Source organism: Littorina saxatilis, linkage group LG4 (assembly GCF_037325665.1).
Source record: "Littorina saxatilis isolate snail1 linkage group LG4, US_GU_Lsax_2.0, whole genome shotgun sequence".
Lineage (NCBI taxonomy): Eukaryota > Metazoa > Mollusca > Gastropoda > Littorinimorpha > Littorinidae > Littorina > Littorina saxatilis.
This window is the reverse complement of record NC_090248.1, coordinates 36,096,776-36,112,369: the sequence shown is the minus strand read 5'-3', so window position 1 is coordinate 36,112,369 and position 15,594 is coordinate 36,096,776. Positions and strand designations below refer to the sequence as shown.

The window sequence follows — 15,594 nt, the reverse complement described above, 5'->3', positions numbered from 1 at the left end:
ATTTTTTTTTTTACCCCCTTTTAGTTAAACAATTTCGGTGCTGGGTATGCTGAAACTGGATTTTGTTTTAGGGGAAGGGAGAGCACCAGGGGAGACAATCTGACTTGTTCCTGCCCCACCCTCACCCCCGTCCCCTTCTTGCTTTTGTGTGTGCAGGCTCTTGGTGCAGAAATTACCAGGAGTCCGCCGTGCCTTCAATATACTCACAGCCTGCTACTTACTCGCTGTCACTCTGGCATTACCTCACAGAACGGCTTTGATGAATCGTGCTTTGTGTGAACAAATGTCAGCGAACAATACAGGCTCTTTTTCTCCCTCTCCCTTTCGTCTGTTTCTATGTCCTCCGCACTGACTCTCTCTGTTGATCTTTTCCCACTTTCTATCGCTCTGTTTTAACCCTAATGCCTTATCCACCTTGTTCTATCTGGTACTACCTCACAGAACGGTCTTCATGAATTGTGTTGTTTGTGTAAAAAGTTCAGCGAACAATACTCTTTCTTTTCCTTTCTGTTTCTCCAGCTCTCTCTGTTTTTCCTACCCCATTTTGTTTAGCTTTGTTTTTAACCATAATACTGACCAAACTCGCTAACTCGACTTTTTCAATATGGTATTACCTCACATGAAAGTTGAGAAAGAAATTTCAGTCATTCGGGACCAAGTGGGCCTACCTGAGGAAACTGCTCCGAATATCCTACAGAGAGCAGAAGACCAACGACTTTGTGCGAAGCTTGATCAAGAGCATCGTGGGCCCCCAAGAACCTCTACTGACAAGAGTCAAGAAGGAAGTTGGTGTGGTTCGGCCATGAGTCACGAGGCATATGAAACCCTCTTAAAACCAACACTGCAAGGCACCGTCGAAGGAGGACGCAGACACGTCGGTAAGACAACGCAAGAGCTGGTCCGACAATGTCACAGAACGGACACAGATGAGCTCCCTTGACCTTCTGTCGACGGCCCCCAACAGAACAGCCTGGAGAAGGGTTTCTGCCTATTCTGCCCTCAAGCTGATATTCTCATTGAACAAGACAACAATAACTGACCATTCTCATTGAAAAAGACAACAAGAAGAGCAAACGCTCGATCGAGTCACTTTCGCAGTTCTGAATATTATATGAGGCATCAGATGGACAGGAAGAAATTGCTATTCACAACACAATGAGTCACGTTCACATAAAATTTGAGCCCGGTCACTTTTATAGTTTCCGAGAAAAGCCCAACGTTAAGTTGTGTGTTGCCGAACAGAAAAGGCTAGTTATCTCCCTTGTTTTTCTGATAACGTTCGTAAAAGGCTACAGATGTAAATACTTTGATGTAAAGAATAATCCTACAAAGTTTCAATCACATCCGATGAACTTTGTCAAAGATATAAAATGTCTAATTTTTCCTTTGACGCTGACCTGTGACCTTGAAAAAGGTCAAAGGTCAACGAAACCATCGTTAAAGTGTAGAGGTCATTAGAGGTCACGACTAAACAAAATATGAGCCGGATCGCTTTGATAGTTTCCGAGAAAAGTCCAACGTTAAGGTGGTGTCTACGGACGGCCGGCCGGACGGCCGGCCGGCCGGACGGCCGGCCGGACAGACTAACACTGACCGATTACATAGAGTCACTTTTTCTCAAGTGACTCAAAAACTTACAATGGCTTCTTTGCAGCGAGCGTTCAACCAGTGATGTTCGTAAAACCAATGAACCCGAACGAAGAAAGGAGACAAACTACATGCACCGAGGTGCGTATTATTAAATAAGACTTTGTTTTTTTAAGTAAGACTGGTTTTTCAAGCTTCGAGAATAAATGGCGAAGACAACTAACGCGCAGCAACCAGCCGCTCACATTTTGTGTTGTAGGCCCATTGTAATACTATCGTAATGTGAAATCGTGCAGGTAAGTTGGTATGCAGTCAGTCTACCAAAGATCTTGTAGGCTACCTACAAGATCTTTGAGTCTACTTACTGTCAAGTGCCTTTAGGAAAAACTGAAGTCTGGGGAAAATATTTTCGTCATCTTTTGTCTCGTTACTTATATTTCTAGGTTTTGTTTGCCTTCAGTCTTTTCTTTCACGCCTTGAGAAACACACTTGATGCTATCTTTTCGACTCAGCGCCAGCCGAACATCTGTCAGTCAGAGCCAAGGCGCCAAAACCTAGACTGTGCTTTGCCATATCCCCCTCCCCCTCCCATCCCGGCCCCCTCAGTCCACGACACACCACTTTCCACCCACACGCTTTCCCCTGAATCTGTTGAACTGAACTAAAATATTACAGATATGTTCATCGTGCTTGCCATAACATCAGTCTAGTTTCGTTGCTATAGCGAAAGTAAGTTTAGATACACTTCGACATTAATCACAATAATTTTAACAGAAAGATCCCAAATTCAAAAAGGAATAAGCGCAATTCCTGTTGGCATTTCCCCAGGTAAGTAACTAATTATTCTAATGACGGCGATTCTCATACAGAAAGTTATAAATGAGAAGCCCATATGCTTCTAGTTCCACTGTACTGCAGCCTAGTGCAAATTTTATGAGGACGGGGATGCATTCAAGCACGATAATGACGATGATTAAGAAAACAGATGACGCGTACAACGTCCTGCATCCTCCGTCTGCTACGGTCTACAATGCACACACAACAAACACATCCAGCTTTCGCAAAACTTTCGTGCATCAAAAATGTCTTTTCGTCGACTTCAGAACGAGAGAGAAAAGTGTGCCAAATCGCTTTACTCGCACTGGTGAGCTCGCTCAAGGCATACCGACATTACCTTCCCAGCATTCCCCGTCAACACTACACCTATACTTCCGACGCGAAAGACTTCAAAGGGGGGTAAGCAGCGAGGAAGGTGTAGCACCATTAATCGCCTCCCCTGTTCGCGCCTATTGTGGGTAGGAACTGACAGCAGGACACGTCGGGTTGCTGAGTTATTGGGGCCCTGCAGGGGGGCAGACAGGAATTGTTTGCACGGAGTCATCTTTCTGGCAGCTAGACTATCAATCCTTCCGCCCTGATGGTACCCACAAACCTACATTTATTTGTCCAACTGTTCAAGGTAAGTTTGGTCTACACTGATATAAATTCCATGCGTGTTGCACTTTTTTTTAAATGAAGGCTCGCCAAAGAACATTTAATTTGAACATAGAAAAGTAGAGCAGTTTACAACATCATGTTATATGAAGTCTTATATAAGGATTAAAAACACGCTCAGAAAGTTAAAACGAAGAGAGGTACAGAAAAGCGTGCTATGCAGCACAGCGAAACCACTACCGCGCTGAACAGGCTCGTCACTTTCACTCTGTTATACACAAGCGGCGGACTACGGTCATTGTGAAAAAATGCAGTGCGTTCAGTTTCATTCTGTGAGTTCCACAGCTTGACTAAATGTAGTAATTTCGCCTTACGCGACTTGTTTTCTTCTTCTTTTAAATGTACAAACCTACGACGTACATGGCAACGCGACAAGGTCACCCAAGCGGAAAGGTATTTTGACAAGGACACAGCTGACGGCATTGGCCTATCACACGAGATGTAAACATTCTGGGATTGTTACACGAAACTTCTCGACTGACTGTTGTCCAACTGTGCCACGTGACCTATGTCACGTGCCAGTATGAGCCGACGAACACGGAGAGAAGTGTCAAGATGGAAAAACAGATAGCTGGTTTGGAATGTGTTACAGATGTAACTCAGTTATTGGATTAGGCTTACAACGGCTGATATAAATCGCATGTTTGTATCTAAATTAAGTGGACGTGTACGCTTCAGATTTAATAAAGATGCCCTTTTCCCTTTAAAACATCTTCCAAATCGTGATAGCTAGGCCCAGGATTTTACCTCGGATGATGAGAGCATCCCCTTGGCCTGGGCACACACCAACCAAACAACAGCCTATCTGGTTCATGTGCAGAGTAAACTTGTTTTGGACTAAATTTGATTTCATGATAGACATTCGTCTCCATCTATGAAACTAATCCCGAAAAATACAGCTTGCACAGGAAGCAGCCATGCAGGCTGATGTCTCTTGGTTTGTGGCCAAGGACGTCCTTGGCACCGCGTACCGATACGTAACAGCCAAGACGAATCTGTGATGGTGTATTCGATGGTTTAGAGAGGAGACGGAAGGCATCTGGAAAAGAAAGAACCTTGACCCGCGTACGATATGTGCTGGTTGCTCCGTCAGTGGCCCTGGACGTTCTGTGTCGAACTAAAAGGCACGGTCCTTCCCGTGAAGATGCTTCTGCTCAGCATCTCACATCTATCCAGGATTTCACATGGGATGAGAACACCCCTCCTGACTGTTTCCTGTGCCAAATCGGAATTTGTTGATTTAAAATTTTTTTTATTATTGATACTTGTGGCTCCTAACAGATTACTTTCTACTAAAGTTCTCATTCTGCACAAAAAGGATCCAGGCAGATCCTTTTTGGTATGTGTCCACGTGGAGGGATGTTTTTTTATCCTCACGTGAAAGCCTGGCCTGGCCAGGTCTCAGATGGTGGCCTGAATAGTTTACACTATTGCCTGTAAATGTGTTCACATGAACAGTTAGAATCTGAATGAAAAGACACAGGTGCGCTGGATTAACTCAAGTTATCCCCCCCAATCCGAGGAGACAATACCTGTGTTTAATTTCCGTGGACAGTTAGACACTGACACCTGTTGGAAAAAACAAGCTCCTGTTGTTTTGATTCAGAGCAGCACACCTGGTGATAAAACACAGGACCTGTTGCAATTGTTTCAGCGTGCCACGTTCTCTAATTAGCGCTCTCCAACGACACTTGACTAAATCAATGTTAAAGATACCTTGCTTGCCGTGTGTAAACCCGAAGGTAAGCCATTACAGCTCCGTCCAGCCTTTGACACGAGATAATTTATGAACATTATTCCACTTGAAGACACACAGTAAATGATAATCAACAGTCTAGTCTGGATGCTTCTTGTGCGGAGTGGAATACTTTTTTTGAGGTGTTATTTTGGGGGAAAATTGACGTAATTGTCTGTTGCATAGTTAATTAATTCAGCCCCACACCCCCCCCCACCCCCAAAATTAAAAAAAAAATTAAAACATCCAAATTTCTCACACTTTTGAATTCGCCGGAATCCGAAGTATATGGATGCCTTATCTAATGTTCACGTCTACACTGATCTATTGTTGTGTTGTTTACGGGATGGTTTAAACGAGAATGGAGGTACTTTTAGCATTGCACACTTGGTGACAGCACCCACTTCTGTGTCTGTAGTCATTTTCTGACTTTCCATAGAACTAACAGCAGAAAAGCAAAGACCATGTACGAGAGAGCACATGACTGCGCATACATTTGCTCCAAAACAATGACAACTCAGCAGGAGGTACTGCGAATGTTTTGTTTTTTTTGCAAACACATGTGTGAGTTAGGCCTACATTTATCCGCTAAAGTCAGCAATGTTACGTCTGGTCTGCCAGTGTACAACGTGTTATCGCTCGAACATTTAATGAAGGAGATTGTTGAGTTCTGAAGTTTTACATTTTCCGCAAAGAAGACGTTGCAACAAACTGTTTGCAGTGCAGGAGGCAGGAGGCGAGAGAGAAGGGGGGGGGGGGGGGGGGAGAGAGAGAGAGAGAGAGAGAGAGAGAGAGAGAGAGAGAGAGAGAGAGAGAGAGAGAGACTGGAGAGAGATATTCACACACACACACACACACACACACACACACACACACACACACACACATTCCTTTATCACCACCCCCCCTCCCTCGCCCCCCCCTTACCTTATATTTCCAAACCTCCACTCCCAACCCCCAAAATAAGCAAGACTAAAATATAACACTCAATTTTTTTCACACAGACTTCTCGGCCTTCCACCAGAACATTTTACCAAAAAGTCAATTTTTTGGACATAATGCACACAAAAACTGCACCAGATGTGAACAGATTAAAGGCAAAGCGAACCCTAAAGCCTAAAGCCAACACACAAAACACAGCGTCAGGTGTGGTTAAAGTTAACACTGCAAACACACAATAAGGTCAGGGGTGACCGCGTTCAACAATGGGCGTTGGGTGGGTGCAGTTAGGTCGTGGTACAGTTAGGTCGTCGTTTTTAGCCTAGGTATACACTTTGTTTTACGGTACAGGAATGTGAGCAAAATGTTGGCTTAAACTAAGAGTTATATGGTGAATATTTGAGGGTGCTATTGTATGTGTGTGTGTGTGTGTGTGTGTGTGTGTGTGTGTGTGTGTGTGTGTGTGTGTGTGTGTGTGTGTATGAACGCTCACGTACGCGCGCACGTTTGCACCAGCACACACCTAACTGTACGTATGCGGCGCACAGACGGACATACCCGCATGCAAACACTGATAATAAGAGACAGTAACCCAGGCAGGCAAACCGATCAACCGACCGACAGACAGACAGACATGCAGATATAAATTATGTACACTGTAACAGCGTGTGCGCATATCCACACCAACCAGCGGTTGCACCATAGACATTCGGGAACAGCAGAATATGTACACAAGACAAGTTACCTCGACGTACAACCAGACAGACCCAGACCCAGACCCACTACTCTCAAGAAAACACGCAGACAAGCATTCAAAGCTTAGCCTAAACAAAAGCGGAAAGTTTAGACCAGACAAAGCAGCGTCTGTGATGTCTTTTAACGCCCAGATCATTCTTTAACCCGAATTTATCGTTCAAGTCCAAACTTGGCACATGTATTCCTGATAACTCAACGGCGCGTCAAAAAGCCCAAGTATCCTTCTGTGGATCAGCGGGGGAGGTACAATATGTCTATAGCAGAACACATCAGATTTAGTTTATCCCCAACGGAGCGACCGTCATAAAATGTATTTTATAATTAACTTATGATGGCGTTTGCATAGATAACAGAGTTGTACCAGAGCTGTACCAAATAACTCATTGTTGTTAGAAGTCAGTCCTGTTTCATCAATGTGGGGGTTGTTTGGGGGTAGGGGTGGGACGCAGTGTGTGTGTGTGTGTGTGTGTGTGTGTGTGTGTGTGTGTGTGTGTGTGTGTGTGTGTGTGTGTGACAGACAGACACACAGATACACAGACACACAGGCACACAGACACAGACACACACACACACACACACACACACACACACACACACACACACACACACACACACACACACAGACAGAGGCAGACAGAAGCAGAGACAGATATCACCACACACATACAAACAGAGAAATAAATGCTTTAGAGCCAGAGAAAGACATACCAAATTTTATTTACGCTGGAGAACTTACATTTACAAGTTGTTACATTTGAATGTACCAACCGAGTGTGTAATCTTTTCTCACAGCAGGAGTAAAAACTTTAGTGTGTAGTGGAAAACAGGTTTGCCTGCATATAGTTCAGGACAACAACCTCGCCCTCACAAGCTGTTTATGTTTGTATACAGTACATTTAGTCGGACATCACTACGCTATTTCATTTATGTGTGTGTACAGTCCACTTGCGAAAAGCTATGTGTATGCACGAGTGAACGCCGGTTTGTTTCAGAACGCAAAGAAGTGAATGGATGGCTAACTAGCTAACTAGATAGATAAATAGATAGATAAATAGATAGATAGAAAGACAGATAGATAGACAGACAGATAGATAGATAGATAGACAGACAGACAGATAGATAGATAGATAGATAGATAGACAGACAGACAGACAGACAGATAGATAGATAGATAGATAGATAGACAGACAGACAGATAGATGGATAGATAGACAGACAAGCAGATAGATAGATAGATAGATAGATAGATAGATAGATAGACAGCTGGAAGGATGGTTTGTGGGCGGGGAGGATAGGGTTGAGAGAGAGAGAGAGATATATATATATATATATAGAGAGAGATAGAGAGAGAGGGGGAGAGAGAGAGGGAGAGAGAGAGAAAGAGAGAGAGAGAGAGAGAGAGAGAGAGAGAGGGGGAGAGAGCGAGAGGGAGAGAGAGAGAGAGAGGGAGAGAGAGAGAGAGATAGAGAGAGATAGAGAGAGAGAGAGTAAGAGAGAGGGAGAGAGAGAGAGAGAAAGAGAGAGAGAGAGAGAGAGGGGGGGGAGAGAGCGAGAGGGAGAGAGAGAGAGAGGGAGAGAGAGAGAGATAGAGAGAGAGGGGGGAGAGAGCGAGAGGGAGAGAGAGAGAGAGAGAGAGAGAGAGAGAGAGAGAGAGAGAGAGAGAGAGAGAGAGAGGGAGGGAGGGAGCGAGAACGTGAGTCAGAGAGAGTCGACTAAGGCGAAAAGCGATACAACAGAAAGAAGAACACAAAGTATGATATCCTCCTGTGCACCGTGGGGCAAGGTTGGAAAATACACATTATATAAATAAATGAAATAATAAATAAATAAACTTTATCCTTTAACACTCCCAGGATCGATCACACCAAAAAGCAAACGGGCTCAAAAAGACAAAAATAGCCGCCGTCAAAATTCAATTTCCGCTTCCGCCAGCGTCAAAACTTTTCCAGACTTTTGCAGAGAAGAGCTGCTGAGACTTCTTTTGAAGTGTACTACTGACAAGGAACCCGTCAGCCAAAAGATGAGTTCATTGCACGAGCACATCATCATGATGCATCGCTCTTCTCAGTCTTTGCACCTGCAAGTTTTACTCATACCTTGAGTAATGGAAAAACGGTTGTGCAACGCGGCTAGTTCGTCACTTTCTGCATGTCAGTCTTGTAGCCGGGTAGAGGAATGCTCCACACGCAAGCGACGTTGCAGGCACCCGGCCAACTACAGCACTAAGACTGATACTGGCACTGGGTGTGTTTGCTAGTGACGTGTACAAAACAGACACACACGATTCAGTCCTTTTGGTTAGGGTGTGTTCAACAGGCTGTGAAAACAGAATGGAGGAGAGGGCACGAAAGAATATCAGTTATGCTTCTCATCGGTGGCAAATAATTCTAATTTATATTTGAATTAATCAGACTGGCATACTTAGTTTTAGCGTGGTTTTACGAAGGAGTATTAGCTGTTTGATAGTGATACATATTAGGCTTTCACAGGTCAAATGGAGAGCTTTGTGCGCTGATTTGTTTCGTACTTGCAAATGCAACACTCTTTGATTTGAGCCTCGGAATACAATTATACACGTTCTGTATAACTTAATAACGCACGTCTGCAGGCTTCCGTCACAAAACTATGATAACAAGGAGCTCACTGAACTTGATTCAGCACTGCCAAGGAACATGATTGAAACAGTCTTGCCACTGGGAATTTGTCGGACGCATTCACTTCATTCGCCGAAATCAAGTGCAAGGTGGCAACTTCAAAGACATATATTACCAGCAGACGAGAAGCAGAGATAAAACTGATTTTAGAAGGACAATACGTGATACACCCTAAATTATCCCACAAGAGAGACTGCGATAAAATTAATTGGCTAAGAAGGAGGATATAATTATCATACATCCTAAATACTTCCCCAGGAAAAACTGTGATAGTATTAATTGTCTGAAAAGGACAATGCATAATACATCCTTCGTCTTCCTTCAAGAAAAAAGCGATAACAATAACTTACTGAGATGGACAATACGTAATACATCCTTAATTATCTACCTATAGAAGCACAGCGATTAAATTAGTTGACTGAGAAGGACAGTGCCTAACACACGCGCAATACTCCCCACCCCGCCTTTCTCCAATGTCAGCCTCTCTCAGTCAATCTTTCAGACGTTTTCCTAAAGACCGGCGTGTGCCGCCTGCCGGTAAAAAGACACAAAAAATTGCTGCAGACGCAGCAACTGCCGCAGTGCACTGTGGGCCAGCGATGACGCCTACACACGGCGATTACGCATGCTCACTCAACAACGCCGGAAACGCCCTTCTTTCTGGCACCGGTTTTGCACGCCGTGAATTTTTCAAGTTTTTCTAATGCCGGTCTTTGTGTTTCTTGTTCACTATTAGCTTCTTGACACAATCTTTCACAGAGAAAGCTTTATGGATATTTTTTTGGTGCGAATGAGTCACAAAAACTGAGAAGGTGAATTATGTTGTTTTTTTTAAAGAAAAATGCGAAAAATGAAAAAAAAAGTTTTCTGGGCTGAGAATGAGGTATACCCTCGTGAGTACACCCATCTCAGAGACCTATGAAAAGAAAGCCTACACAAAACGTTTATTTTAAGGAAAATGCAAACATGGAAAAGCTGAACAGGAAAAAGACAGAGCCGTGTCGGAAAAAACACTTCGTAGAATAACACTTTCGATAGTCAGTTTCACCACCAATTGTGATCTCGTTCGTTTTACCCACGCTCACATTTTTTAAAAGATTGGAAGTCAAATCTTAAAGTATTTCAAAGAAGAAAGAAAAACATCTGGGAATGTCAAGCCTGCACTTGAGCAGTTTACTACTGCAGTCTCTGTTGTAGACATTAAAACAAACACGTCCAGAGCTATTGTCTTCGTTTGTAAATACCGTGGAGCGTGTAAAAGGACACGTGGGGAGAGATAAAATCCAATAAAAACAAAAATAACAACAACAAAATAACTTTGAATTTGCTTTCTCTCTTCAAGAATCAGGAGTACTTGAAAAGTCTCGAAAAGATTTTCCCAGGGCTTCGAAAAAAAGAATTGGAAGACAAGGGGGAAAAAAGTCATATGCGGAAAGTCAGATGTGGATGAACTTGAACTGAAACTCGGATAAAAGAAAATCTAAAAAAGCACAGAAAGCAGAAAATGACAACAAAATGCAAGCTTAACTTTAAAACAAATTTCACTTACCATGATTGCTTGCTAGAAGTCTGTCCCCTTGCACTTTTCTCCTTTCTTCCTTCCTGCCTTTCTCTGTGTGTCCTTCGAACTCTGTGCACCGACAGTGCCTCTCACAGCAAACAAGCTACCGGCACTCGCTTCGTCCCAACAGCGAGTAGTGAGAGTTGCCGCAGCAGCGAAAAAGGCAGAGATGAAAGCCCCCCCCCCCTCCCCCGGCTCCCCCTCTCTCTCTCCCCTCCACCCCCCCTCACCCAACCCAGCTCCTCCTCCAGCTTTCTAATCCCCCTTCCTCTTCCTCCCACCCCCTAGTCTCTACTACCCCACCCCACCCCCTCCAATCCGCTGGTCTGTGTTACTCCCTCTACCACCCCCCGCCCCCCAGTCCTATATTTGTGAGCGCAGAGGGATTCTGTTGACTCGAATCTGTGGCAAAACGCTACCTTTATATACAGGTGTAACGAATTGTTTTCAGTGTGTCGAATAGTCTTGAAGTTGTCAAAATTCAGAAAACAAGTTGTTATGCTGCAACATAAAGCGATGGCCATGATTTGCAAGTTTCTTATATCAGAATTGTATGGGGTTTCATTCTTATAGACAGGACCAATTGGTAATAGTGAGCTTTACTCTTTCGTGTTTCTTTGCTAAGCTTTGTTTTTGTTTGTTTGATTGGTTGTTTGTTTGTTTTCTTGTTTGATGGTATGTTTGTTGGTTGGTTTGTTGGTTTGTTGTGGTTTTTGTTTTTGTGAGTGGTAATACATGCCACTAAACGACGACAAAGACAAACGAGAAAAAAAGAATTCAATGAATCCAGAATTGAATATTAAAATCATATGTCCCGGTCAAGGTCATGACACGAAAACAAAGGTGTTTCATTCTTTATCCATCTCTCTCTCTCTGTCTTTGTCTCTTTCATTCACTCTCTGTCTCCGTCTCTGTCTGTCTGTCTGTCGGTCTGTCTGGCTGTCTCTCTCTCTAGAGTCTCTCTCTGTCTCTGTCTCTCTCTGTGTCTCTGTCTGTCTCCGTCTCTCTCTCTGTCTCTCTGTCTGTCTCTGTCTCTCTCATTTTGTCTCTCTCTCATTGTCTCTCTCTCATTGTCTCTCTCTGTGTAAAATTTCCGACTCCGACTCCGACTCTCTCTGTGTCTATCTCTGTCTCTCTGTGTGTCTCTGTGTGTCTCTGTCTCTCTCATTCTCTCTCCGTCTCTCTCTCTCTCTCGCTCTCTCTCCGTCTCTCTCTCTCTCTCTCTCTCCTCTGTCTCTCTGTCTCTCTCTCTGTCTGTCTCTCTTTGTCTCTCTCTCTCTGTCTCTCTGTCTGTCGCTCTGTCTGTCTGTCTGTCTGTCTCTGTCTCTGCGTGTGTCTCTCTGTGTCTCTCTGTCTCTGTTTGTCTGTCTCTGTCTTTGTCTCTCTCTCTGTCTCTGTCTCTGTCTCTCTCTGTCTGTCTCTGTCTCTCTCTGTCTCTGTCTCTGTCTCTCTCTCTCTCTCCCCCTCTCTCTCTCTCTCTCTCTCTCTCTCCCTCTCTCTCTCTCTCTCTATCGGTCACCCAAACCTATAAGCGGCGAGACGTTGTGTACCAGCCCTGCTTCGCGGCGCCACGGCATGCTGCAGGTGTGGACTTGTGCAGTCAATGGATAATAAACGCTGAGTCGTTAATCAATGATGATCGGGCGCGTGCTCATTACATCACTGATTAGTTCTCTTTGGTGTGAGAGTCACCGCTGCTGCCATAAAGCAAATTCAGACAGTTATTTCCTCTCCATGTTTTTGAATGGAATTCCAAACAATCTATGTTCTGAATGGATTACACATTGGATTTTTTCTTCGATCCCCAATAGATGCAAGCTTGATTTCGCCTGTCTAGTATGATTGCAAAATGCATGTTTCGAAGCAACATAGGTTTTTTTCTTGTTTCAATGCAATAACACACCGCATCTGTCTTGAATGGACTCACTCACTGTAGTTTTTCGTTCGGCTCCCTATGCATATTGTTTTTTTCCCGTCTGTTTATTTGGTTTAAAACTGAAAGGCACATTTCAAATATATTTTCATCAGGTTTTGTCGAAGATTGGCTATCCTCCCGTAGACTCTTTTCTTTTCTTGAACCAAGATATTAAAGAAAAAAATAAACAAATCGCGTAAGGCGAAAAAACAACATTTAGTCAAGCTGTGGAACTCACAGAATGAAACTGAACGCACTGCATTTTTTCACCAAGACCGCATACTCGTAGCAAAGCTCGTAGTTTCATCAGTCCACCGCTCGTGGCAAAGGCAGTGAAATCGACAAGCCAGAATAGTGCGGTAATGGTCGCGCTGTGCTGCATAGCACGCTTTTCTGTACCTCTCTTCGTTTTAACTTTCTGAGCGTGTTTTTAATCCCAACATATCATATCTATATATTTTTTGAATCAGGAACCGACAAGGGATAAGTTGAAAATGTTTTTTAAATCGATTTCGGAAATTTTGTTTTAATCATAATTTTTATACTTTTAATTTTCAGATCTTGTTTTTAATCCGAAAATAACATATTTACATGTTTTTGGAATCAGAAAATGATGAAGAATAAGATGAACGTAATTGTGGATCGTTTTACAAAAAAATAATTTTAATTACAATTTTCAGATTTTTAATGACCAAAGTCATTAATTAATTTTTAAGCCTCCAAGCTGAAATGCAAAACCAAAGTCCGGTCTTCGTCGACGATTGCTTGGCCAAAATGTCAATCAATTTGATTGACAAATGAGAGTGTGACAGTGCCGCCTCAACTTTTACAAAAAGCCGGATATGACGTCATCAAAGACATTTATCGAAAAACTGAAAAAAACATCTGGGATATCATACCTAGGAACTCTCATGTAAAATTTCATAAAAATCGGTCCAGTAGTTTACTCTGAATCGCTCTACACACACACACACACTGACACACACTGACACACACACACACACACACACAGACACACACACACACACACACACACACACACACACACACACACACACACACACACACACACACACACCGCGACCCTCGTCTCGATTCCCCCTCCATGTTAAAACATTTAGTCAAAACTTGACTAAATGTAAAAAGAAAGGAAAGAAGAGTAAATTGAGCACAGCGTGGGCATACAGTGAGACATGGCCAGTTAACTGATGATTCAAGAATCTAGTCACAAAAAGTATCACTCTATATGACTCAAACGCTCAACTCTGAAGCCGCCTTGTTCCCCCTCCCCCTCCCTAACATTCTTTGAACTATGTTTTTGAGTGAGACACCCACCAACTCACCCTCGCTTCATTATTCACACGGTCACACACCCAACCCAACCAACCCAACCTCATGCACTCACTGATTTGCAAATACGCACGCGCGCTCGGGCGCACACACACACACACACACACACACACACACACACGTGTCGTGTGTGTGTGTGTGTGTGTGTGTGTGTGTGTGTGTGTGTGTGTGTGTGTGTGTGTGTGTGCGTGCGTGCGTGCGTGCGTGCGCGTGTGTGTGTGTGTGTGTGTGCGTGCGTGCGTGCGTGCGTCTGTGTGTGTGTATGTGTTCAATTTGTGTATGTGTATGTGTGCGTGCGTGCGTGCGTGCGTGCGTGCGTGTTCTGTGGTTGTGTGTGCGTTTGCGTATGCGTGCATGCATGTCTATGTGTATGTGTGCGTGAGCGCGTGTGTGTATAAAGTAGGACGGACAGGCAAACGCATGGACGAAGGAAAAAAATACTGCTCTATGCCGTTCACTCAGCAAGCAACCCTGACATTAGTATTGTGACATATCAAGCGAGAAAAGCTAAAACGTAGCTAAGGTAGAAACGGGAACTCTTTTCTGATTCCTCTGTGTGTTGCTATGCACAGTATCTTCCTTTTGGACTGGTTTCTGTTCTGTAGTAAGAGTTCAGACTGTTATCATTGTTTGTAAGAGAGGCGTGACAACGGCCATAGGCCACTGGACAGACTGAGTAGGAAAACATTGATCGGCATGGGTTTTTTTTAAACTTTGAAACAAAGTTTTTTGCAGAGATTATTCATCATCATCATCATCATCACCATCATCATCATCATCATCATCATCATCATCATCATCATCATCATCATCATCATCATCATCATCTTCGTCGTCGTCGTCGTCGTCTTCATGATCATGATCATGATCATGATCATCATCATCAGCAGCAGCAGCAGAAGCAAAGTAAGAAAAAAGAAAGAAAAGAAGTACCTAAATGTTCTTTCTGGTTTATATTAAATGTGTTCTTTTTTGTTAATATGATAATTGCTTTTCTGTCTTTTAACGAAGCTTCAGTGGATTGCCTGAACACATCTCTAAAGACTATGCCCTAATTTCCTTTAAATATGAAAAAATATGTCTTTCTTTTAATTTAAAACATGTAAGCTATTTTTCATCTCACGTCGTGAGGGGATATATCCACCGGACGATGTATCGCTGTTGAAAAGCCGACATAGCAATTGTATTTGTTGAAACCGTCGCGACCACCTGCGCGTCAAAATAGCTGCAAAAGGAATAGGTAGCGGTTCTATTTCTCTTTCAACTCCGTTCGAGTCACAGCGGTCCAGCCAATCACATTGCTTCAATATTAATATACCACATAACAAAAGAATATGTGTTAAATGCCAGTCTGGAGAACTCGGAGATGAATTTCATAATATATTTCAGTGTCATTTATTTTCAACACTTGAGGAAAAAATTTCTACCATTGTATTTTTGTAGAAATTCAAATGCAGTCAAATTTAACAATGTATTTGAATTAACAAAAGACCGAAAGTTATTAAATTTGATATATTTTATTAAGAATATTTTTAAAGAGTTCTGATGAGTTGTTCATGTCCTGTATTAAAACAAAAACGAAAACAGAAACAAATACAGTCCT

At 43.1% G+C, this 15,594-nt stretch overlaps 1 protein-coding gene across 1 annotated transcript in view; it reads right to left on the bottom strand.

Moving 5' to 3' along the window:
- LOC138964620 (glutamate receptor 3-like) overlaps positions 1 to 10,867 on the bottom strand; it is a gene marked incomplete in the record, with an annotated part of 75,978 nt that extends 65,111 nt beyond the window's left edge. The window contains 1 exon segment of the mRNA XM_070336623.1: positions 10,715 to 10,867. Coding sequence (XP_070192724.1) covers positions 10,715 to 10,717 — 3 coding nt within the window.
- Positions 10,868 to 15,594: the final 4,727 nt, after the last annotated feature.